Raw genomic sequence first — 23,779 nt, 5'->3', positions numbered from 1 at the left:
TTTTTTGAAATATCACACTCTATATCCAAAAATGTACAAACATGTATTATGTGTCAATTAAAAATTTTAGGAAAATGTTTTTAAAAAGGAATGCACAACGTTCTAAAGGATTCCATGGTGGAAGCCAATATCTGAAGAATTGTGTGCTCCTTAACAAGAGAGATATGCATTGATTCACAGGCAACTTTTAAAAGAAAGTGTGCTGGCCTCCAGAGAAGTACATTTTGATTGCAGAGACCAGTTAGATAGCAAAGCTATGCCTCTATGTCAAATATAGCTCAGTGGGGCTGAACCACCTTTTCTCTTCGAAGTTACGGACATGAAAACTCAAATAAATAGCTAAAATCTGTGAAATGAGAGAACATGGTCCCCAAATGTCATATCTCAACTAGAAAAATAATGTCAAAGCCCAAAAGGGCGATTCATAGGTATTGGCCTTTGTATTTACTTTCCAAAACTGTGATATTTTGGAAGGGAATTCGAGCACCAGAGAAGAAGATTCCATTAATGCTCATAAAAAAGGAAAACCATTTGCCTTTTGAAGTATAGGACCATATATTTCTAATGTTGGTTTCCTAATCTCCCCAAGGTTTTGAGAAGGCCTAACACTCAGAAGGAAACAGGTCAACTTCTGCAAAGGGAGATATTTCAGAATTCCTAGATCAGATGCTGTTTGAAAGGTTAAATCCAAAGGAATTCCCACGTGGAAACAGAATGTGTTCTGTAGACAGTTAAAGTGGAATTAGATGTGCAGATCAATAAAGAAAACAGCTGGGAAGGAACCCCACTGAGAAACACTGGTTCCCAGGCATGAAAATGACATTTTGTCAGATTCAAAAGACAAGTTACAAAAATCTCAAATAATGACACAGGCCCACAGACTAAGTGGAAATTGTCCAGATAGAACATAGAAATCCCTCCATTCAGATGTGTTTAATTTAATTGAATCCCTTAAACAATTTCCTGTATGTCTATAATTCCTGGTTTTGTTTATAAAGTAAAATAAGAAGTACTGAATTATGCCAACAGAAAAAAAGAACAAATAACTATAAAGCAAACTACTCAAATTAAACACCTACAAAGCCAAACAAAGCTTTTTATATGATGTTAAAATGTCCAAAACCAAGAAATATATAATCTGTAGTATCTGTCACATTAAGACTCTGGTTATAGTCTGGAGAATAATTCTTGGCTGCTGCCTTATAGACATATGTTCTCAGGAATAGATTTTCTCTATTATCTACCTCCTACCACACCTTTATTTCTGCCATAACCAAACTAAATATTGGCTAGACTAAGTATTTTCCTAGGAGCAGCAAGTTGAAGAAAAATACATAGACAATTGCCTTTACAGTAGGTAAATTTTTAAAATACACACAGATATCCACTTATTATGCATGGATTCATGCATACATGCATGCAAAATGATCTTTAAATTGACTGGAAAGATGTGTACTGAGTTCATTAGAGGGATGACTTGTGGGGAGAAAATGCAGGAGAAGAGTAGAGGGTGACATGAGTCAAAGGGAACTTCAACTTATTTTTCTATCTCTGAATGCAAGAATGAAAAAAAAACATTGACAGAATAATTCTGGATAGGAGAAATATGGTATTTGTTTTGTTACTCTTTATGCTTTGGTATTTTTTATGATTGAATAAAAGGAATAGAAACCTTGGAACAGAATCTAGGAATAAAATCTCAAATGAGTTTGCAAATTCTGTAGGCTGAGAACCCCACAGTTAATAAATACTTTAGGAGGTATTCTGCAGTTCCTTTGTCTATATAAAAATGATAGTCTCTGTCCCAATCTGACCTGAATGACAGGTCCAAGGAAACTGGTCTTATGTGGTCTTGTGGATTCTTTCAGCACCAGTTGCTGTAATAGGAATCCCTACACTGTAGAAAATTCAAAGAAATACCAATATAATCCCTACTATTAGGGGCTTGCCATATTTGAAGACTCAGAAAATCATAGCTATGATAGTTATATATACATATATGCAATTCAAATCTTTATACATGGAGCAGTTGTAGATATGCTGGTTGAGTTCTTGATATCTGCCAGGCATTTTAAGTACTTTATGTGCATTATTTTATATTATTTTCATAATAAATATGTAAAGGAGATAGAATTATTCTCCCACTAAAAGAATAGATTGTAGCTTAGTGGTAGAGTGTAGTTTAGTATTTTTTTTTAATTTTTTATTTTTTTATTGGTTGTTCACAACATTACAAAGCTCTTGACATGTCATATTTCATACATTAAATTGAAGTGGGTTATGAACTCCCAATTTTACCCCAAATGCAGATTGCAGAATCACGTCGGTTACACATCCACAATTTTACATAATGCCCAATTAGTAACTGTTGTATTCTGCTACCTTTCCTATCCCCTACTATCCCCCCTCCCCTCCCCTCCCATCTTCTCTCTCTACCCCATCTACTGTAATTCATTTCTCTCCTTGTTTATTTTCCCATTCCCCTCACAACCTCTTATATGTAATTTTGTATAGCAATGAGGGTCTCCCTTCATTTCCATGCAATTTCCCTTTACTCTTCCTTTCCCTCCCATCTCATGACTCTGTTTAATGTTAGTCTTTTCTTCCTGCTCTTCCTCCTTGCTCTGTTCATAGTTGCTCTCATTATATCAAAGAAGACATTTGATATTTGTTTTTTAGGGATTGAATAGCTTCACTAAGCATAATCTGCTCTAGTGCCATCCATTTCCCTGCAAATTCTATGATTTTGTCATTTTTTATTGCTGCATAGTACTCCATTGTGTATAGATGCCACATTTTTTTTTATCCATTCATCTATTGAAGGGCATCTGGGTTGGTTCCACAGTCTAGCTATTGTGAATTGTGCTGCTATGAACATCGATGTGGCAGCATCCCTGTAGCATGCTCTTTTAAGGTCTTCAGGGAATAGCCTGAGAAGGGCAATAGCAGGGTCAAATGGTGGTTCCATTCCCAGCTTTCCCAGGAATCTCCAAACTGCTTTCCAAATTGGCTGCACCAATTTGCAGTCCCACCAGCAATGTACAAGAGTACCCTTTTCTCCACATCCTCGCCAGCACTTGTTGTTGTTTGACTTCATAGTGGCTGCCAATCTTACTGGAGTGAGATGGTATCTTAGGGTGGTTTTGATTTGCATTTCTCTGACTGCTAGAGATAGTGAGCATTTTTTCATGTACTTGTTGATTGATTGTATGTCCTCCTCTGAGAAGTGTCTGTTCAGATCCTTGGCCCACTTGTTGATTGGGTTATTTGTTATCTTATTGTCTAATTTTTTGAGTTCTTTGTATACTCTGGATATTAGGGCTCTATCTGAAGTGTGAGGAGTAAAAATTTGTTCCCAGGATGTAGGCTCCCTATTTACATCTCTTATTGTTTCTCTTGCTGAGAAAAAACTTTTTAGTTTAAGTAAGTCCCATTTGTTGATTCTTGTTATTAACTCTTGTGCTATGGGTGTCCTATTAAGGAATTTGGAGCCCAATCCCACAATATGTAGATCGGAGCCAACTTTTTCTTCTATCAGACGCAGAGTCTCTGATTTGATATCAAGCTCCTTGATCCATTTAGAGTTAGTAGTTTAGTATTAATAAGGCCCTGGGTCCTATCTGCAGCACCAAAAATAAATAAATAAATAATAATAATAAATTAAAGTTCAGAAAAATTATGAACTCTCTACTATTAAACAAGCTGGAATTTGAACTCAAATCTGTTTTACATGTGCAATATTCTGTCACTTCTCTGTAAGTTAAATACAATATAAACTTATTTTAAAATTATATGAGATGTCCAGAAGAAGAAGGGCACTTAATCCAGTTAAGTGAGTCCCAGAAAGCTTTGCAGGAGTAGTGCTGCAGTGAAGAATACGTCAGGAATGTGACAGCAGATAGACCATGCTCTACAATACACACACACACACACACACACACACACACACACACACACATGCACACAGTGAAAAGGAATGGTGACAGGATGGAAAGGAAGTGAGAAGGTCAGGTTATAGCATTTCTTAAAAGCAATTGTCTTTTTTTCTGTATAAACAGTTCTACTGGATAATCAAACAGGAGATTAGGGGAAATTTATCTTCAAAGGAAAATAATAAATGAACTAATATGTAAAGAAGTAGGATAGAATGAGGCTATCACCATTTCCCAATGCCTGAATGAACTGATGGATCACTGTGAGTATCTGTCACTGCTAATATCATGAAAATGATTAACTGGATATTAACTGTGTCCCAATAAAAGAATGCAGCACTAGCTATAATGAAGTTTTGACAAAATAAAGGCAAATCTTATCAAGTCTCTAAATTTAACACCAATGTCCATGGAATAAAGACAAAAATATAGTACATGGAAAAAATATCGGAATATAGTACATGAGAATAAAACAAAGTCACCAAAGAAGTGCAACCAGAAAAATCAAGTGTGTGACCTCCACAAAACAAAGGTCTAGTTTCTTCAATAAGTAAATGGAATGGGGGGAAAGTAAGAGAAGTGGAGTCTATAAATTAAAAAACAGACCAGCCAATCACAGGGGTAGGCTTAATTTGATTCTGATTCAGATAAACTGAAATATATAGCATTTATGAAATAATTAAGAATCTGACCACTAAGTACATATTTGACTGGAATTGTTGATACATTTTCTTTAGGGTATTATAATGTGCTTATGTGTAATAATGTACTCATATGTTTCATCCTCTAGTGATACATATTGAAATATTTTCAGATAAAATAACCTGATGTCAATGACTTGCTTCAAATTAACATGGGCACAGGAATTAGACAGGGTAGAGATGAAACAAGACTGGTAATGAGCTGATGATTGTTACAATTGGATGATAGGTACATTAGAGCTCATCATAATATCTTGTTATGTTTAATTTTTCCACTTTTTTTGGGGGGTGGTGTTTGGGATTGAACCCAGGGTCTTGCACATGCTAAGCACATGCTCTAACACTAAGCCTCTATAATAATTTTAATGCATTATTTTCCAAACAAATGGAAGTCTTTGGAGATTCTGTTTTGACAAAGGCAAAGTGATTAAAAGGGAAGTAGGAAAGATCAACTGAGCAATGATTTGCACATTAAATGACAGATGAGGAAGACTACAGCCAAGGAGATCCATTATGAGTCTCCTACAACATTCTGACTGTATTGATGAAAGTCTTATTAATTCCAGTAGCCTTTGTCTGTTTTGACAAAGGCAAAGTGATTAAAAGGGAAGTAGGAAAGATCAACTGAGCAATGATTTGCACATTAAATGACAGATGAGGAAGACTACAGCCAAGGAGATCCATTATGAGTCTCCTACAACATTCTGACTGTATTGATGAAAGTCTTATTAATTCCAGTAGCATTAATAAGAATGAAAAGGAAAATATGACAGGGGTGATTATGAGGAGCTGTCAAAGTCTGCTGCTACTTGAATATGAGGCACTAAGCAAGGGAAGATTAAAAGGTGACTCTAATTTTCATACCTGGCAAATTTAAAAATAGAAATGTCATGAATAGAAATAGGTAAGTCAAGAGGGCAAATCATTAGGGGATGGGGTGACAGATTTGCTTCCAGACATCAATTTGAAGCAGCTGAAATGACCAAATGCTATTTAAAGGAAATTGTTTAGCTATACATGCATAGAAATAATAACTTTTGTGGCTTTTTACTCAAAAGTGATGACTCATTTTAAAATGAAGTATCATATATTAAACTTACTGAAATAAATGTAATTAAATAAAAAGTGAGACAAATCTTGGATTTAAAATTAAAATAGTTCAAATCTTTCTCTAATAACAACAATTTCTTGGGCATGTTGTAGCCCTTTCATTTATACCCTTTTCTTTGCAATAATCTGTTTCCTTGTCTCATAAGTAGATCTGTATACTTCTTCTCCATCACTTCCTTATCTCTATATACTTAAACATAAAAAGCAAGAAACACATTCTAGTACCCAATAAATATCAAAGTTTTTGGCCAATTTGCTCAGTTATTGTAAGCAATACTCAGAAGAATGAAATGATGGTGTCATAATTTTAAAAGTCTTCTTAGGCCTTTTTAGATGAAATAACTTGATCTTATTAACTAGCATCATCAATATTGAAATGATGTTCAATTTCACTTATGACAAAGGACAAAGTTTGTTGTATACAATGAAAATTCTATAACATATAAAATACATTTCAGTGCTTAGCATGGCCACACCTGCAAAGTTTTAAGTTTATCATTTGTGATGTCTAGAATCACACAGTCCCCAGATCCTTTACCTTAGTAAAAAACTCCCTGTAACCAAGCAAACCACTAGATTCTCTGATTCTCTCCACACAAAGAAATTGGGAAGATATCTCAACAAAAAAATAAAAAGCAGAAATATTTCATTCTCTAAACCCTCTGATCCTCAGTAATCTTTGCTCATCGGATCCCAGCCATTTCATCATGCTGACCAATATTGCCAAAGCTAAATCCAGAATCTCTTCGATACTCGGAGTCAAGAAATTATCTGACTACCTCATCTCTCATTGTTCACTAGGAAATAAATGAGCAATGATATCAGTTTCTTTCTTGGATTGATCAATAAGTACATAGCTGGAGGTCATCTAGATTGGCAATATTCTAGTTCTGTGAAACAATAAGACTGACCCAACTATTTGAAATACCAATGTCCAAGACTCTGAAGCAGTATGCCTCTTGCTGACAGAGCCCCTGGCTGTGTTTTTCTTCACTGGCTTTTGAAAGCTAGAAGTGAGACTCTTATCATGAAGCAGAAGGGAGAAAGGGAGGGTTGCTTGGGAGAATTTCATAATGTACCAAGAAGGCCATAATCAGAATTTTTCTTTAACTAACATATAGAATGTTCCTAAAGAAACAAATATCCTTTTAGGAAAAAAATAATATTTCCTCATATTTAAAAAAGAGTTGGTTGAAATCTTAACTTTTATTTTTATCATAGTATTAAATGAGAAAAATAACCCATAGGATCAAAGGAGAAGGGAAGAGGTCAAAGATTAACACTCCTTAATCAAATTCATTAGATTCAGGAAATAATCTTTACAAGCCATGTTAAAAGAAAGGTAGAGGTAACAGAAAAGAGACCACTCTAGGGGACAAGGCATACCAGTTCATATTGTGGTTTCTTGCTGAATATATGAACATAAGTTTATTACTCACAACCATCTGAGACAAAACTACCTTTTGGAAACAGGAAGTTTCTGTAAACATCGTTTTTTTGGGTTTTTTTTCCCCATTCAATGAACTTTTTCACACTTTTAGCCCTTTGCTAGGATCCTTCTCTCTTAAAATCTTTTCCTGTCCCTTGGACTCACATAATTTCCATGTGTTCTTTCATTTTCACGCTAAGTGTCATAAGTGTTATATTCTCAGTTCACATTCTCTAACCTCTAATTCCACAAGAATTGACAGCACCTTATTTCTTTCTGCAAAATTTTAGACTTAATTATGGTGCTTGATATAGTGTGTCATTATTTGTCTCTTATACCTAGATTGTATAACTCTTGAAGGCAGAGAGATGGTCTCATTCGTATTTTTATCACCAGAAGTAAAACTACTCAGTATCTAGAACAATAAGAACCTAAAAGAGTTTATTAAATTCAAGTGGAAAGAACTATGTAATTCTCTTTGCTGATGGTAGAAGCAAATATTTTCCAAGATATGGATTTGTTATCCCCTCTGTGAACAGCCATTAATTTCTCATTGAATAATAATGTATTCTTGGAAAATATAAGTACATTTACTTATATTTTACTTACTCCATTAAATAGTAAAAACAATGTCTATTCATTTCAGTCTTTTATTTTCTAATATTCTAATTCTCTCCTTTTAACAAAAATTACTTACTCCTATATTACAAGTATACTTTTATTTCTTCAGTTTTTAATATTTCATATCTGGCATCTGGGGTTTAATATTTTAATATAACTAGGTAAATTTTTTGATCAAAAAATAATGCCCTGAGTACTTATGACATTTTCAGACTTTCTACTGCTAACAGAAATGTTACAAAGTTGAATAAGACAGGGCCTTACCTTTGAGAAATTCACAGCTTACTGGAAAAGACAAACTAGTCAAATATAATTAAATCTTAATGGACTTAGACCTATCATATAAGTATAAAAGACCATAAGAGAATTAAAAAATGAAATTATTTGGGAATGACTTACAATTTACAAAATTAAAGTAATAGTTTATTTAATTTTTATTTACTGCTACTCTTGTTTCTGGATGACCAATTTGCTTAAGAAATGTTAAAATTTATTTGCAACCTTATGTACCAAGCATTATTCTAAATGCTTTATGTGTAAAAAAAAAAAGTATTTAATCCTCCCAATAACCTTGTATATATGCATTATAACCATCCTATTTTTACAGATGAGGAAACCAAGGCAGAAAGAAGTTACAGCAACTTCTCAAGTAAGGAATTACTAGCACAGACTCAGGATTCAAACTTATAGACCAGCTCCAGAGTCTACATTAACTATCATACTACAATGTCCCTTAGATCAAAATACAATTGTCTTCATCTCAAATTTGTTCCTGTCAATTTATATAATCTTGAGAAATTTGACCAAATCTTAGAAACTCAAACATTCTCTAGAATCCTTCTGTTTGTCTTCCTAACAGTGGAGAATTTTAATCTATGCAGTTCATACCCCCCAAGCTTCAAGAATAAAAGACTACTTGTCTCTCACATTTTACAGAGCCAGTAAATGGCATGCATAGCCTTTGTGAATGTAGATTCATTAATTGGGTGAAACAAAAAGAATGCTGTATACAGAAAAGTAACAACTGGGTTCTGTATTCCCCAGCCCTTTCGAGTATCACAGAGGAAGTGATTTTACTTTGCTATGAGGATAATTTGTCTAAGATTGTTCACAAAATCCACCCAATACATTCCTGAATATCAGTGTCAGTGATGAGACAGAGTATTTTGTAAAAAAAAAAAAAAAATAACTATGTACTATGAAACCATGAAAAATGACCTATTTGTTGATGCACTCATTTTTCCAATAAACTTTTTCAATTAGTATATTTCTATGAACATTTTATAATGCTAAATATAGAGGCAAAACAAATACAAATAAGATGTGGTCTTATATAATGGTGCAACACCTTGGAGTAAAATCTATGAGTCAAAAGATAAACAACAAATTAAGAAAAATTATTTCTGGGGTATCACTAGAGTTTGGATCTGGAATACGGGCTAAAGGCCCATATGTTAAAGTCTTGGTCTCCAGGGTGGTGCTACTTGGAGAAGGTAGAACCTTTAAAAGGTGGGGCCTAGTGGGAGGTCTTCAAGTCACTGGGTATGTGAATCCAAAGGGATTAGGTACCCCAGGCTCTTCCTCTTTCTCTTTAACTTCTTAGCCATGAGACAAGTTCTACCACTCATTTCTCCCATAATGTGCTGCCTCACTAAAGGCCCAACACAACAGGGCCCATCAATCATAGACTGGAATCTGTAAAACTGTCAGCCAAAATCAACTTTATCTCTTCATAAGTTGATTTTTTTCAAGTATTTGTTATAGTGACAAAAAGCAGACTCCTGAAGACCTATAGGACTATCAAGGCTGATTTTCATAAGATATAAAACCTTTTTGTTAAACAATAAGAAAAAGTTATAAAATGAAATAAAAATGGCAATGGTTTGAACCAACAGTTCACTGAAAACAAAATACGTATTTGAAAAATGATATTCTCAATCTCACTCATCATGAAAAACTAAAAGTTTATAAACAAGACCTCAAACCCCTGGTCCATAAGATTAACAAAAACATTAATTTTCCTTCCACTTCCCTGAGTTGGCAAAAAAAGAGGGAAACAGGCACTTTCATACCTTACTCATGGAATTAGAAAATGCTCCCAGTTTGAGTGAATTGGAGGGAGTCATCCAGGTAAGAAAGGGCAACACATAAAATAAGACAGGAGCATATCTAAACATAAAAGTGTTATGGGCCAGGCTATATGGGCAATGACCAAACAGACTCCATTTTACCCTGAGACTCCATATCATGTAAGAAATGTTTCTCCCTTGGGAAAGCCCCACCTCTTTATCCATTAATAGTTACCTAGCATAACATACTTGGCAACACAAAAGAGCAATTCTTATACACTGTAAAACTGTTCTCTTTGGTTTCCATTTTTCTTGGGCAATGTACCTTGTCAGAGATTGATTGTCTAGATGTTAGTAACCATTCTCTAACTTGTACTGAACTGGGTCATTTTAACCCACTTCTCTTCTGCTTGCTTGCTGCTATGTCAACCTGGAAAGTCCCATGGGAAATATCAAGGTACCCATTGCATTGTCTTGCTAACTGCCCAATTCAGTTTCTGTACCTGTTTGCTTGCAGCTACGTCAACCCAGATGTGGTTTTTGTCAGTAAATATCCTAAAATGTTCAGGCTCTGGGCCATTCCTTGCAGAGACAGTTATGGATCTTGTAGGGGGCAGTCACCAGCTGGCAGGCTAAATAAAGACTGGGACTTGGTGTGTTTTCTGAGTGACCTGCCCCACAACAAAAGGAGGTAAGAGATATCAAGACTTTGGTCACCAAATAGATGAAGGGGTATCACAGGACTACCTATATGATTCCAAAGTTTGTTTGTTGTTTTTTTTTTAATTTTTTATTTTTTTATTGGTTGTTCACAACATTACAAAGCTCTTGACATATCATATTTCATACATTAGATTGAAGTGGGTTATGAACTCCCAATTTTACCCCAAATGCAGATTGCAGAATCACGTCGGTTACACATCCACAATTTTACATAATGCCCAAGATTCCAAAGTTTTTGACTTGGAAAATTCAATGATAAAGTTATTATTCCCCCGTGAAATGAACAAAGGGCAGCATTGCTTGGGAGCTTGATTCTTGTTTTGTTTTAGTTTTTCTTTTCTTTTTTTTTTTACTGGTGCATTATAATTACACATAAGAATAGGATTCATTTTTACATATTCATACATGCACAAGGGAGTTCGATTCTTAAGCCAAAGTTCTACGACTACTGCACATTACCTGTGTAACCCTGATCAGATTACCTATTTCTTTTTTGCCTCAGGTTCTACAACTTTATAATATTAACAATGATAGTACTAATATCATAGGGTGGATAGAAGGATCCTACATGTTATCATTTTAGTGTTTAGAATCTAAGTGCCTATGAGAGTGCCTGGCACATAGCAAACGTTCTATGAATATTAGATTATTAGTAGTATTATTTCAAGAGATTTGAAATATTTTTCTTTGTTAAAAATTCATCATAGTGATTTCACATGCCCATATCTATCCATGAGATTACCTGGAATTTATTCCTGCACAGTCCATGTAATGAACAGAAGAATGACCAGGTAAACACCCATCTTGTGAAAATAGGTCTCTTCCTTCATGTTCCATCATAAGCCTTTGAGGCAGGAAGCACTGTTGCTCCCTTAAGCAACTCTCCACCTCAAATGTTATATTTAGAATGTCTTAAACACTAAATGGGCATCACCAATCCTATATTCTCCCTCTTGCTTTCCCTATTCTATCTATGAGAGCCCTGTGATCCTACTCTAATTCCTCTTCTTCACTAGCTATTTGATGGCAAAGTATTTTTCCCCTTTTGACCTCAGGACAATTAAAACTTATATGCAGCCAATCATTCTTAAATGGAGCTATCATTTGATTCATATATTATATTTTCCCAACTGAATACTTTTTTAAAAACCCTGGAGTGTGGTAGAGAGAATAATCATCATATTTGACTTTGGTTAATGTTCTACACCCCTGGCCCTTATTATGCATAGTAAACATTGCATAAATATATTTTATTGGTTGAGTAATAATTTCCTCTGATAGAAAGGAGAATTATGAAGGCAGTAGGATAGATTTAATTGAGGGTCTCAGAATAAAAACACATGTCATTAAAGTATTTCAGCCAGAGTTTGCTATCTATTCATTATAGGTTAGTTCTTATGTTCATCAGTTTCAAACTTCAAGGCCATTACTTTCCATAGACTTTGCTACTTGATTCATGGACTTCTTCTCCTTTATACCTCCAGTCATCATTTTCAGGAACTGTAACATTTATGCTAACTTCTTCCCCAAATATCTGACCTCAGAGTCAGTTTGTTTACCTACTTAACCCTCAGTCTCTTCATTTGTACCACATTTTATTGTTATTATATTTTATCATACCAATTTGTTTCATTAACCCAAGGATAATTTAGTAATTATTATGCAATGAAGGTGAATACATAATCTAAAGTTAGCTAGACTTGCTGAGATCTTATTTAGGATATTCCTGGTTATATAACACAAAACAAGTTAGGTAACTACTGAAAGGTATTTCTCTGTGGCATTTCTGCTTCAGATTCCTCATCACTGACACAAACACGTTATATGAAACACTCACCACAACCATTCTGCATCATCCCCATGGAACTAGAAGGGCAAGGAAGCATAAGGCTCATACCACTCACTGTGTCATGAGTAATAAAGTCATGCGTTTCCAACCCAGGATACCATCTATTAAGTTGTGGTAGGCTATGGTAGGCTGTTAACCTGCAAACCAAATAAAACCCCACTCTTCATAGTTCTTGATAATAACTTATGCCTCAGTTTCCCTACATGTAAAAAGGAGAGAAGATACTAGATCACCGAGCTAATATGTTAATAAAATAGAAAAATGAGATGATTCATGTGAAATATTTAAAACCAGTCTAAGCCTCACACTTGGTCTCCAATTGCTCTTCAAGGGGAAAGTATTTGGTGACCACTGGCTGCCTCCTCACCTGCTTCCCAGCTCACTTCTCATGGGTCACTCTGCAACACTGACTCCAGAGGTCCTTCTCTCCTTCATCAAAGTTCCTATTTCCTAGACTCTGCACTATGCTAGCTTTCTCCTTAAGTTTTGGTCCTCTGTATCCCTTCCTTTTACACACACACACACACACACACACACACACACACTGAACTATCAGAAGGAGAATGTTTTGCAAATGTCCTACAGTCCTAAATTTCCAGGGATACTCATTAACAGAACAACAACAGAAAAACCAGTTTTTAAAAACTAGGAGAAGGGAAAGACAGTAATCAAAATGAGGGAGTAGAGAGAGAGTCATGAAATCTTCATCGAAACAGAGAATAGTTACAAGTAACATATTATATGTGAAGAGTCACCCAGTTAAATAGACGGTCAACATTTATCATTTTCCAATGTCAAATATTAATAAAATATTTCCAAAAAAATAATATTGAAAAGAAAATAAGGGAACAGGTGGTTGTAAGCTAGATGGCTGCTGAAACACAGTGTGGGATGATGGAAAGCAGATAAACTGATACCACCAACAGGTCCCAGGGAATCCCAGCTCTAGCTTTCTGTACTTGTGAGAACTTAGATGAGGTAATGAATGGCACCAAACATCAGTTTACTCACCTTCCAAATGGATAAGACTACTCCCTATAGTCTTATAAATTGTAGCTATGATGAGCATGACTATTGCAGGATGATCAGTAAATTGCCTCTTCACAAACTCATAAAAAGACCAAGGCACATTTATGATTATGTCCCAAAAGAATGTAAGATTTCATAATGGGCATACTACACTCGCCAAATACAGCATTATAGAACTGAAGCTCTGGCTTCATAAAAACTCCTGGCACTGAAAATTTCTTAGGGTCAGGCTTATATATAACTAAGTGTCAGTCTTAGATAACCAATCGCTGGCTTGATAAACTTACCTGTAGCAAAAAATCAAAGAGCGCCATCTTAGACCACTCATGGTGATGGATTTCAGTGCAGCCCCATTCAGGTTTGGGTACCCGGCCATTCAGCCAGCATTTCTGTTTCAGCAACTGCTGATAAGTTCCCCAGGTGAGCTTGACTGAAGAATGGGTATCATTACTTGCTGGAGATAAAGATGAGTCCCAGAGAGTGATAGGACATGGACGGCCATCTGTGGAATCAGATGGACAAATACACTTTCAGCATTCTGTTATCGACTCTGTGGCTGCCCTTGGGGCAGGATATTCCCTCACACTGCCTCACTCTCTCACCTGTCCAATGCAAGAGATTGATTCATCATATTTTATGGTCCCTTTGTCTTCTAAAATTTCAATATTTTTTATACCGCAATGATGCTTCCTATTACAAATCTTACAAAGTGGAAAATTATTGTTAGACAATGAAAAAAAATTTTTAAACAAGATATTTTATAGATGTGGCAGGAATAGGTCACTAACCACCAATAACAACGTCCTCTGGCTAATGTGGTTTTATTCCACATCTAAAAGCAGCCACCACAGAAAAGGAAAGAATCCAGACATTTATAATTGTCTATTCAATGTCTGAGTGGAGCTGTTCTCTATTTGTAATAACAACTGTCTGATTTTTCTGAGGCCACAAAAAAAGAATTTTTTTTGTGGAAGAAAAAGAATTTTTAGAAGTCAAAAATTTCCAAGTGAAATTGTATGGTCCACACCAATCACTATAATCTCCAGAGAAGGAAAAAAAAAAAAAAGAAGCAAGAATTTTATTTATTTTTTATTCTTTTCTGATAGAAATAGTGTAAGCCAGATGGTGCTCTGGGTAATGGATCATTTATCCACACATAATCTCATAAAGTATATTTTTTTAAATGTCATTTTTTTCATGTGTATACACACACACGATTTTTTCTCAAATGTGTCAAATTGTGTCAGGCTCACTCATTCCTCATAGAAGAGATGCAATCTCTTTCACAGCTAAACTGTATAAAGAATGATAAGCCCCAGTTAAGTCATCATAAACAAGAAAGACCATGATGGGTCACACTGAACAACACTTCAGTCTTAAAACAATAACATCATTCCCAAGGCCCCATTTCTGCTAAATAAAGTCACAAAGAGATGGAGTTGAACAGCTCTGCTTACAACTCAAAAATCAGTATGATGCTCTTGGAAGAAAAAAAAAAACTGAGTTACAAAGAACTGAAAAAGCATACTTAACAGGTCTGAACAACAGAGGTGTCTGAAATTGTGACTGGAATGTCCAGACATGCCCCAGGAATTTTTAAAAGCCCTTTTAAATAGCCTCAGATGTTCTCAACCTATAACTTCATTCATTGTTTGCTAGAAACTTTTAATTCGCCACCTTTGGGCCTTATTCTGACATTCTTATCTACAAGAAACAGTCTTGTTCACTAACCATTCTTGCATTAGGGGCCATACTACCCTCCATAATTTTAATTGCATTCACTTAATCGTTCTAATCACCTGCATTCCAGCTTTATTTAAAAGGAAGTTTGCTCTCCCTTCACTTTGCAATTGAGGCCAGGGCATGTGAAACATCCCTTGAATTGCACAAAATATGCCAACACACAATTAAGAGAAAACAGAGAAAGAAACATGAGCCATCACTAGGGAATTTCACTTATAAGATTCTTTTTTCTCCTTTCTATGTCTTTGTACCTGATTAAGTGATTCAGAGCTTCTGGGATCTAATTGTTTTCTTATATGAAATCATGTTAAATACGTGGACCTCAAATACCGTGCCAGTGAAAAGGGAGAAAGAATAAATTCCAGGTGAAATCAGCCCACAGCGTGTGGTTGCAGACAGGTCTGGATCACTGTGACTAAATATGAATAGAAAACACAACTCAGCTTTCCAAGACTTGTGCTTGGGATGTCTGAAGATGAGAACCAGTGAGTGGGGGTGGGGGCTAGGACACAGTGGTAGAGCCCTACCCTCTCAACTCCATCTCTGTGACTTTATTTGGCTAAAACAGGGCCTTGGGAATGACATTACTGGTTTGAAGCCTAAAGTATTTATTCAGTGTGCCCCATGATGGTCTTTCTTGTTTATGATGACTTCAATAAGGCTTCTCATTCTTTATACAGTTTAGCAATGAAAAAAAAAAAAAAAAGTTTCTCTAACCCTTCTGTGATCCCCAGCACGGATAGATAAATAATTACCAAGAAGTTCCATCAGTGTCTTTCCACCAAAGTTATACTCCAAAAGTGCTTTCTATTCTAGGGGCTAGGAAGTACTCAAAAGGAATTGAAACCCAATACTGAACTTCAACAACACAGATCAATACACAGGACAGACAGGATCACAGAGTTTCCTGAGCAATTCACACAAGACCCTCAGCTGAACAGGAAATGCTCTGCATAAACAGTTTAAGCCTTGGCTTTTTCTCCCTTTAGAAATATCCAGTTTTTATTGTAAAAGTAACTAAACATAAATACCCTCATTTTAGGAAATGTGGAAAAACATAAAAATGTACAGCTAAGAAAACCAAAACCATCTACAACCCAGTAATTGGTTCTATTATGTGTATATTTACCTCCAGTATTTTCCTATCTTTTTCTTTTTCACCTGAATATGTAAAAAGCTTTTAGAAATTTAAGAAAAAGGAATAGCTTATGATTGGAGCTCAAATTCTGGAAACCAACAGACTTTTTGAATTATGGTTACTTAGATTTGTCACATCAAATGAGTTATATAATTCCTCTAACCCTTGCTCCCTTCTTCTGTAAAATGGGGCTGATAACTGATTTGTTGAAATTAAATGAGTTCATGCATTTAAAATTCTCTCCTCTAACTTTTTTTTTTCATTTCTTCATGGTGGAAACATTCAGAATTCTTTTGTTCTAACTTGTTGAAGTATATAATTGTTACCTATAGTCAACCAGCTGTGCAAAGGCAGATATGATAGATACATTTTACCTGGTTTGAACATTTTGTCATGTACAAATGTATCAAAACACTACATGGTTATTATTAATATGTATAATTTTTATGTTTTATGTATCAAATAAGAAGAAAAACATAAAAAAGAATACATAAAGCTTTCAACCTGGTGCCTAACATAAATGCATCCCCAGAAATATCCTGTGGTGATTATTACCACATACATACATTATACAGTCATATAATGCATCAGTCTTCAACTGATCTTTATTGCTTCTTGAGTATTTTCTCCATCAGTGTTCTAAAACCCAAATTTAAATGCATAAATAAGATAAATGTCAATACATATTTGCTTTCATGGAGTGTACATTTCTACCAAGGAAAAGAAACAAAATATATGCAAAGAAAAAAATACCATTTGGAATTATAAAATTTTATTATGAACACTGAAACTGAAAGTTCATATGGTTTTCAAGTGTCATAGTAATGTTACTTTCTTGATATGTTTCAATCATTTAAAATTACAGAAACCACTCTTAATTCATAAAATAAAAATACAGACTAGGCCATCTTTAGCCTACATTCCCTGCTAGACATGAGTTTACTATGGTTCCTTTACCATTTCTCTACTTTAGAACAGCAAATTTCTTTTGGGGGGAAAAGTGGGTGCTGGAGATCAAACCCAGGGCCTTATGCACATAGGCAAGCATTCTATTTCTAAGCTACACACCCAGCCTTCATTAGATCCTTTGAGTGGTACAGTTTTTGTACTAGCAATTAAAAATTGTTCTCAAACTGCCAAAGCTGATGTTCAACTGAAAGAATAACTGCTTTTCAATTAATATCCTGTGGTTTTTCTCTATAACCATCCATGTCCCCTCAGCAAAATATTTTGAATGCTGACGACCACATAAAGACATTCTTTCCTGGCCTGGCAGGAATCCGTGCACCTCAGGAAAGGGGATTTCCAAAGCATATGAAGAACGTGGAGAGAACAGCAATGTGCAGACTTTTGAATCCAAGATGATGAGGTTCTTTTTCACATTCATTCCCAGGTCTTCTTGCTATGTGTGAGAGAGTGTGTGGCCTTTGCAGGGAATAGTAGTAGTCAGAATGGCTCAGGATCTCAGAGAAGTACTCACTACTGTGAGGAGAACTCCACTTTATATGAAATATGGCATTTAAAAGAATTAAATGAACTTTGATAGATTTAAACTGATGACAGAAAAATCACCTCTGAAAACAGGTATCTGGTTAAAGCAACTTGCCCTGAAGTGTTTGGGGAATAAGGACCATTCATCTCTTCACATTCGGGTTTGTCAAAATGATGCAGTACTGTACTCTCTGGAGAAATTTTAACAGTGAAGAGATAAAATTCTAACTGTCAGTTTGGTGAGAAAGCAGGTTTTAAAAGATACGTGAGTGCTCATGTGAATTAAAGGTTACACAGCTGTCTTAAAAAATGAGATTTGCAAGTAAAACTTTTATCCGATATCTGAATATTTCCCTTGAATTTTGATGTTCTCTCAAGTCATGTTTCTATTCAAAAGCACAAAGAAGACATCCTTCTGAAAAGATGAACATGAAAATTAACCAAGAATAAATGCTTTGCACAATCTTCTTTGTCTAGATTTATTAAATGCCCTTCACTTTGAACACTGGCTGACTGGTTTCGTTGCACTATAGGTGAATGCTAAGCATGTTGGGCAGAGGGCTAAATGTCTATCAGTATTTGTTACTTTGAAAAAATAAGTAAAAATTTACTGAGCTCTGAAATCAAAAGTCCTTTTTATTGTATGGACCAATTTCCAAGACTTCCCCTGACCAAGATGTAAAGGAAGTGACGTTCCAGCTCAGATGGTTCACCTTCTCTGAAAACAACTTTCTAAAACTCATTAAAGAAAACAAAGACTAGACAAAATGAGGAGCATCTTTGCTATAGGAAACAAATTCTGTTGGGCTCCATCACAACTATCAACAATGCTTTGAGGGACATTTTTCATGCTACAGGTCTCCTTTTGGAAAAGGCAATTATTAACATTGAATCAACCCTCACGATACTGTGGCAGGCATCTAAGTGTTAAGGGATCCCTTAAGGGATCAGCTCTCCTTTTCTACTATGTTTGTTATATTATGGTTTGAATATGTTGTGTCCCCCAAAAGCTCATTTTTGAAACAATGCAAGAAATTTCAGAGGTAAAAATGATTAGATTACAACAGCTGTAACCTCATCAGTAGATTAATCCACTGACATGGATTAACCAGATGATAACTGCAGACAAGAAGGGTGTGTCTACAGGAAATAGGTCACTAGGGCATGCCTTGGGGGTATATATTTTGTCCCTGGTGAGGGGAGCTCTCTCTTTCTGCTTCCTGTAGCCCCATCTTTAGCTGCTCTGCTTCACCATAACCTTCTGTTCATGGCCTCATGCAGGCCCAGAGCTATAGAGTCAAACATCCATGGACTGAACCTCTCAAACCTGAGCCATAGTAAGCTTTTTCTCCTCTTTATTATTCTTATTAGGTCTTTCAGTCACTGTAGCAAAAAAAAAAAAAAAAAATCTCTAACTAAAACATTAACCATGATAGGATTTTGGCAATTAAAGAAGTATTAGACTGAAGTATGAACAAGCAGAGTAAGATCTCTTGGCATGAGGTTGGTGAACATAAGCAAATTAGTAAGTATGAGGGAGAGCAGAAGACTAATGCAAGGTTTGTGAGGAGTGAGTTTGAAAATTAGATGGAAATTTTATATATTCTCAGTATTTTATGTATTGTTAATTCACTTATTTATTAGGTATTATTCATTTATTCATTAGGTATTATAGATTTGTAAGGATAGACAAGCATTCCTTGCTACCTGTCTGGGCCTGTTTGGTTCTCAGGTTTGGGATAGAAAAAATTCAGACAGCTGTGTTAAAAATGTGGCCTTATAAGGTCCTACTCTCAGTCAAGTTCAAAGCCTTTGAGTTGAATAGGAATAGACAGGTACACACAGATGTCCACCAGGTGAACAAATGTTTTGAAGGAAATGTGAAGAACTAAAGATGGAGCTCTTGTGATTAAACCAAGAGATCCAGAAACGCTGTGTCTCAAGAATGTGGTCAGAAGCCAGGGTTCATAAGGGGAAGAACATTTGCTGAAAGAGAACTGAGAGTTGGTTTGGGGTGAGTGGAGTTAAGAAAGGAGTCACAAGTCATTGATTCTATTCCTGGTATTATTACTGGTCCCCACAAAGGCACTAATTTTCCCAAGATGAAACAAAAGTATCTTTCAAATCTACCTGGGCAGGCTCTTTTGACGACCTAGTGAAACAGTGAAATGCTTAAACCATCAGTTCTACCTTAAAAACAGAGTGCCCTTCTATTTATTTACTTATTTATTTATTTTGGAACCAGGGATTGGATTCAGGGGCACTCGACCACTGAGCCACCCCTATTCTGTATTTTATTTAGAGACAGGGTCTCATTTAGTTGCTTAGTACCTCGCCTTTGCTGAGGCTGGCTTTGAACTTGCGATTCTCCTTTGGCTTTGAACTTGCCATTCTCCTGTGTCAACCTCCCCAGCCCGCTGGGATTACAGGCTTGCACCACCACACCTGACCAGAGTGTCCTTCTTTGTTCTGAACTTTTGACTAATGGGCAGGAACTTCTAACTTTCTAGGCCTGACCTGGACATCCGCTACAAAAGACTTCTGCTATATAAATGGAAACTTCCACACTCTTCCTGTCTCAATGTTCCATTAAAAAAAAAAAAAAAAAAAAAACAGGAATCAAATTTGACTTCGGGTGGTGACAATGTGATGACTATGCCAGAATACAGAAACAAGCAATCTTTGCAGACAAAGTCATGGGTATATTAGAATGATTTATTCCTTCAGGATTTAGTACATATTACTGTAGTTCAAGGAGCCATGAATTCCTGACCAGAGCAACCTTCTACAATGCAAAGCCCAATTACATCACTCCCCTCTTCAAACCCTTCAGTGATTCCTCATCATCTGCAAGATGAAGTTCGTACTCCTTACATAAAAATAAAACATAACTCACTCTCCACTTACCATAGATTTATCTCACTTCATTCCCACAAACCTCAATTTCCAGTTTTTCAGAAATATTTGCAGTTTTGAACGCATACTTCCTTCACAAGTTTTCCAATCTATTCTCTCTCCTCTGCCTACACTGTCACATCTCATACTCCACCCACATTGTTCTTTAAGAGCCAATTACCTCTTCCAAAATTCTATTTATACAATCTAGGTTAAATTATCTTGCTTGCTCTCTGGGCATGCAGGCCTTCCTAAAAATATCTCCATTGAGGAGTTTATCATACCCTTCTAGGATGGTGGGTTTGCTTAGCTGTCTCTTGTCTTCCAAGCTGGGAGCCCTGTAAAAACAGACACCACTGCTTAGTCATCTTTGCATCTCTAAGTCCTGAGCAATATCTAAACCAGAGAGAACATTCAAAGTATTTGATAAATGGATGAATAAAATTTTCAGAACTCCACAATGTTCTTGGCAGTGACCAGTTGACCCAGAATAAAAATTTCGTTGTTGTGACATCCTGGAAATCTGTGACTTCAATGGTCTTACTGTAAATAAATTGAGAAGGATTAGAGAAAAAAAATTGAAAAACTTATCCAGGAATGTAGAGATGTTTCCGTGTCCTCATTCAGTCCAGCTTGTGCTCAACTATTCATTCCCATGTTCATCCATAATTCTATAAGACTTAGAACAAGGAAAATTAAAGAGGTAGGAGCATCCCTCCTGCCTCACCTCCTGACCCAAGGTCACTATCAGAGAAGAGTTAAAGACATCAGAGACATATTCAGGAATTAGACTACAGAAATGAGGGAAACCAGGTTGTAATCTGGGTGTCTGATTAACAGGGAAAGGCCACAGGTACAATTCTTGGATGTGAGGGACAATGGGAGGCAGTAAGGCACAGTGAAAAAGAGTAAGACTACTGACTCCCCCCAACTCAGGTCTGTAGCGCAGCCCCACTGTGCACCACCTGTGGGCCTTTGGAGGTCATATATAAATCTTCAAGCCTCAGGTTTCCTACCAGAAATCTATACAAGAATATCTGATGTATGGGACTGTTGTGAAATTAAATGAGATAATGAATGTAAAGTGCTTAGCACTCAACAACTGAGAGATTGCTATTCATTATTCCAAGAACTTTGTTTAAATAAAACATTTTGGTGCCCATTTATTTAGTGCAAGTAAACATCAATTTAGATAAATAAACTAATAAAACCTAAAGAAACATATCACAAAGAGCTAAATCAGCTTCAAACTGAATGAAAATGAAAGGCAACTCTTATGAATATGTGTTAGGCCCTGTTACAAATATTTTATACATACCAACTCAATTCTCACAACACATCTAAGGAGGGTTATTATCACCATCCCTATTAGACCAATGAAGAAAACAAAAGTACAAAGTTAAGTAACTTGCTTCTGGTCACAAAGTAGAAGTGACAGAATCAGTATTCAAACTCAGGGAGCCTACATTGCGAGTTAACACCTTTAACTACATAACTATATATAAATTAGAAACTACAGTGGTTTCTACTAACACATAGAAGTAAATGCCATTATTCCTTAAATTGATTGCAACAGAATTGGATTGAAACTGTAATATTTGCCCATTAACTTAGAAAGGAAGTCCTACTGCACAGTATGATGTAATATTTGCCCATTAACTTAGGAAGGAAGTCCTACTGCACAGTATGACAGTTCTGTGGCAATAAAGCAGTCTCCTGGTCTTTAGACTAAGCCAGATCTGCAGCAGAGTCAGTCCTCTTTGATAGAGGTCATGTCCTTGAGCTCAAGATGTACTGAGTAAATTCTGAAATCAGTGACAGTAAGATTCCCCTCAGGCCATTGAACTCTCTAAGCACCCATTATTGTCAGTTCCATGAGGGTGGGGATTCTTGACTATTCTGTTCATTTATGCAATCCTGGTGACTAGAAGAGTGGCTGGGACATAGCAGGTGCTCAATAAATATATGTTAAAGTAATAAAGATAAATGTGATGTATAGAAAAAACAAATTGTGTGGAGTTAAGGCACAAACATTCTCTACACTGTGGGTACTGTGACAACCATTCATTGCCCCTTCTCTCCCAGCCATGTGTGAGATCAAGGGACAAATTCCAGAGGCACAGCAGAGAAGGTTGCTTGGCTCCCGCAGTTTGTCCATGAAGGTATGTAGTGAGCAAACAAGATTTCACTGCGGCAGAGGCTGCTGAGAATGGATGCTCAGTAGACCTTTGTTCACTGATGAATGCAAGTATTAAGCAGACCAGCTCAATTTGATTGCTAAAGAAATAGCCTTGGGGCCTCTCTGATAAAGAATACAATATGCTTTCAATCCCAATTTTCAAAATTAAGCATGTTTATATACCCCCAAACAAATATTTTAAGAAAGTTTGCAGATGCGTCAAAGATTTCTAAGATTTGGAAGCCAGCATGTTTCTAAGTAGTAGGGGCATCTGAGTTATTCTCAAAACTCCCTGCTCCCTTTTGGACTCTCTCCTTACCTGAAAGACAGAAACTATAAACTGCCAAGCTGCCATCCCATCCCTTGGCCTTAGCAACTGCTCCATCCAGAATTCACAATGCTGCTCAAATGGACTTGAAAAAACGGTGAAAAATACACAGTGTCTTTTTCCTACTCTATAATAAGAAGAGGCAATGCAAGTTGGAAAACAGTGAGCGACTTGGGATCTACAATGAATTTAAATGGAAGTTTGTGGGGTGCCTGTAGTTTGTCATCAAAGCAGCCTGCCACACAGAATTCCTGGAACTAGGCTACCTTAATTCAGTATGACAGTTCTGTGGCTATAAAGCAGTCTCCTAAAAATAAAAGCATACATAATGCATCTTCCATGCTGGGCATGAAAAATAGTACCAATGCTTAAATGCTACCCAAATGGTGTCCCCCGAGATTCATTCACATTACTGTGACTATGAAAACGATAAAGGAAGCTTTGGCAAAGATACTAAATCAAAGATCACAGAAGGGTACTTGATTTTCTTTTCTCATGCTCTTGACTTTTACATGGACATAGTCTGCTTTGTCTTCTCCTAA

At 36.0% G+C, this 23,779-nt stretch overlaps 1 protein-coding gene across 2 annotated transcripts in view; it reads right to left on the bottom strand.

The window, feature by feature from the left end:
* Nucleotides 1-23,779, bottom strand: part of Gask1b (golgi associated kinase 1B) — a 59,852-nt gene that overhangs the window by 20,006 nt on the left and 16,067 nt on the right. For both annotated transcript variants that reach the window (XM_005330932.5, XM_013361013.4), the window contains exon 3: nucleotides 13,751-13,965. In XM_005330932.5, coding sequence (XP_005330989.2) covers nucleotides 13,751-13,965 — 215 coding nt within the window. The remainder of the gene's footprint in view (nucleotides 1-13,750; nucleotides 13,966-23,779) is intronic.

This window comes from Ictidomys tridecemlineatus, chromosome 9 (assembly GCF_052094955.1).
Source record: "Ictidomys tridecemlineatus isolate mIctTri1 chromosome 9, mIctTri1.hap1, whole genome shotgun sequence".
NCBI lineage: Eukaryota > Metazoa > Chordata > Mammalia > Rodentia > Sciuridae > Ictidomys > Ictidomys tridecemlineatus.
The sequence above is the reverse complement of the archived record's forward strand: the minus strand, read 5'-3'. Positions and strand labels throughout refer to the sequence as shown.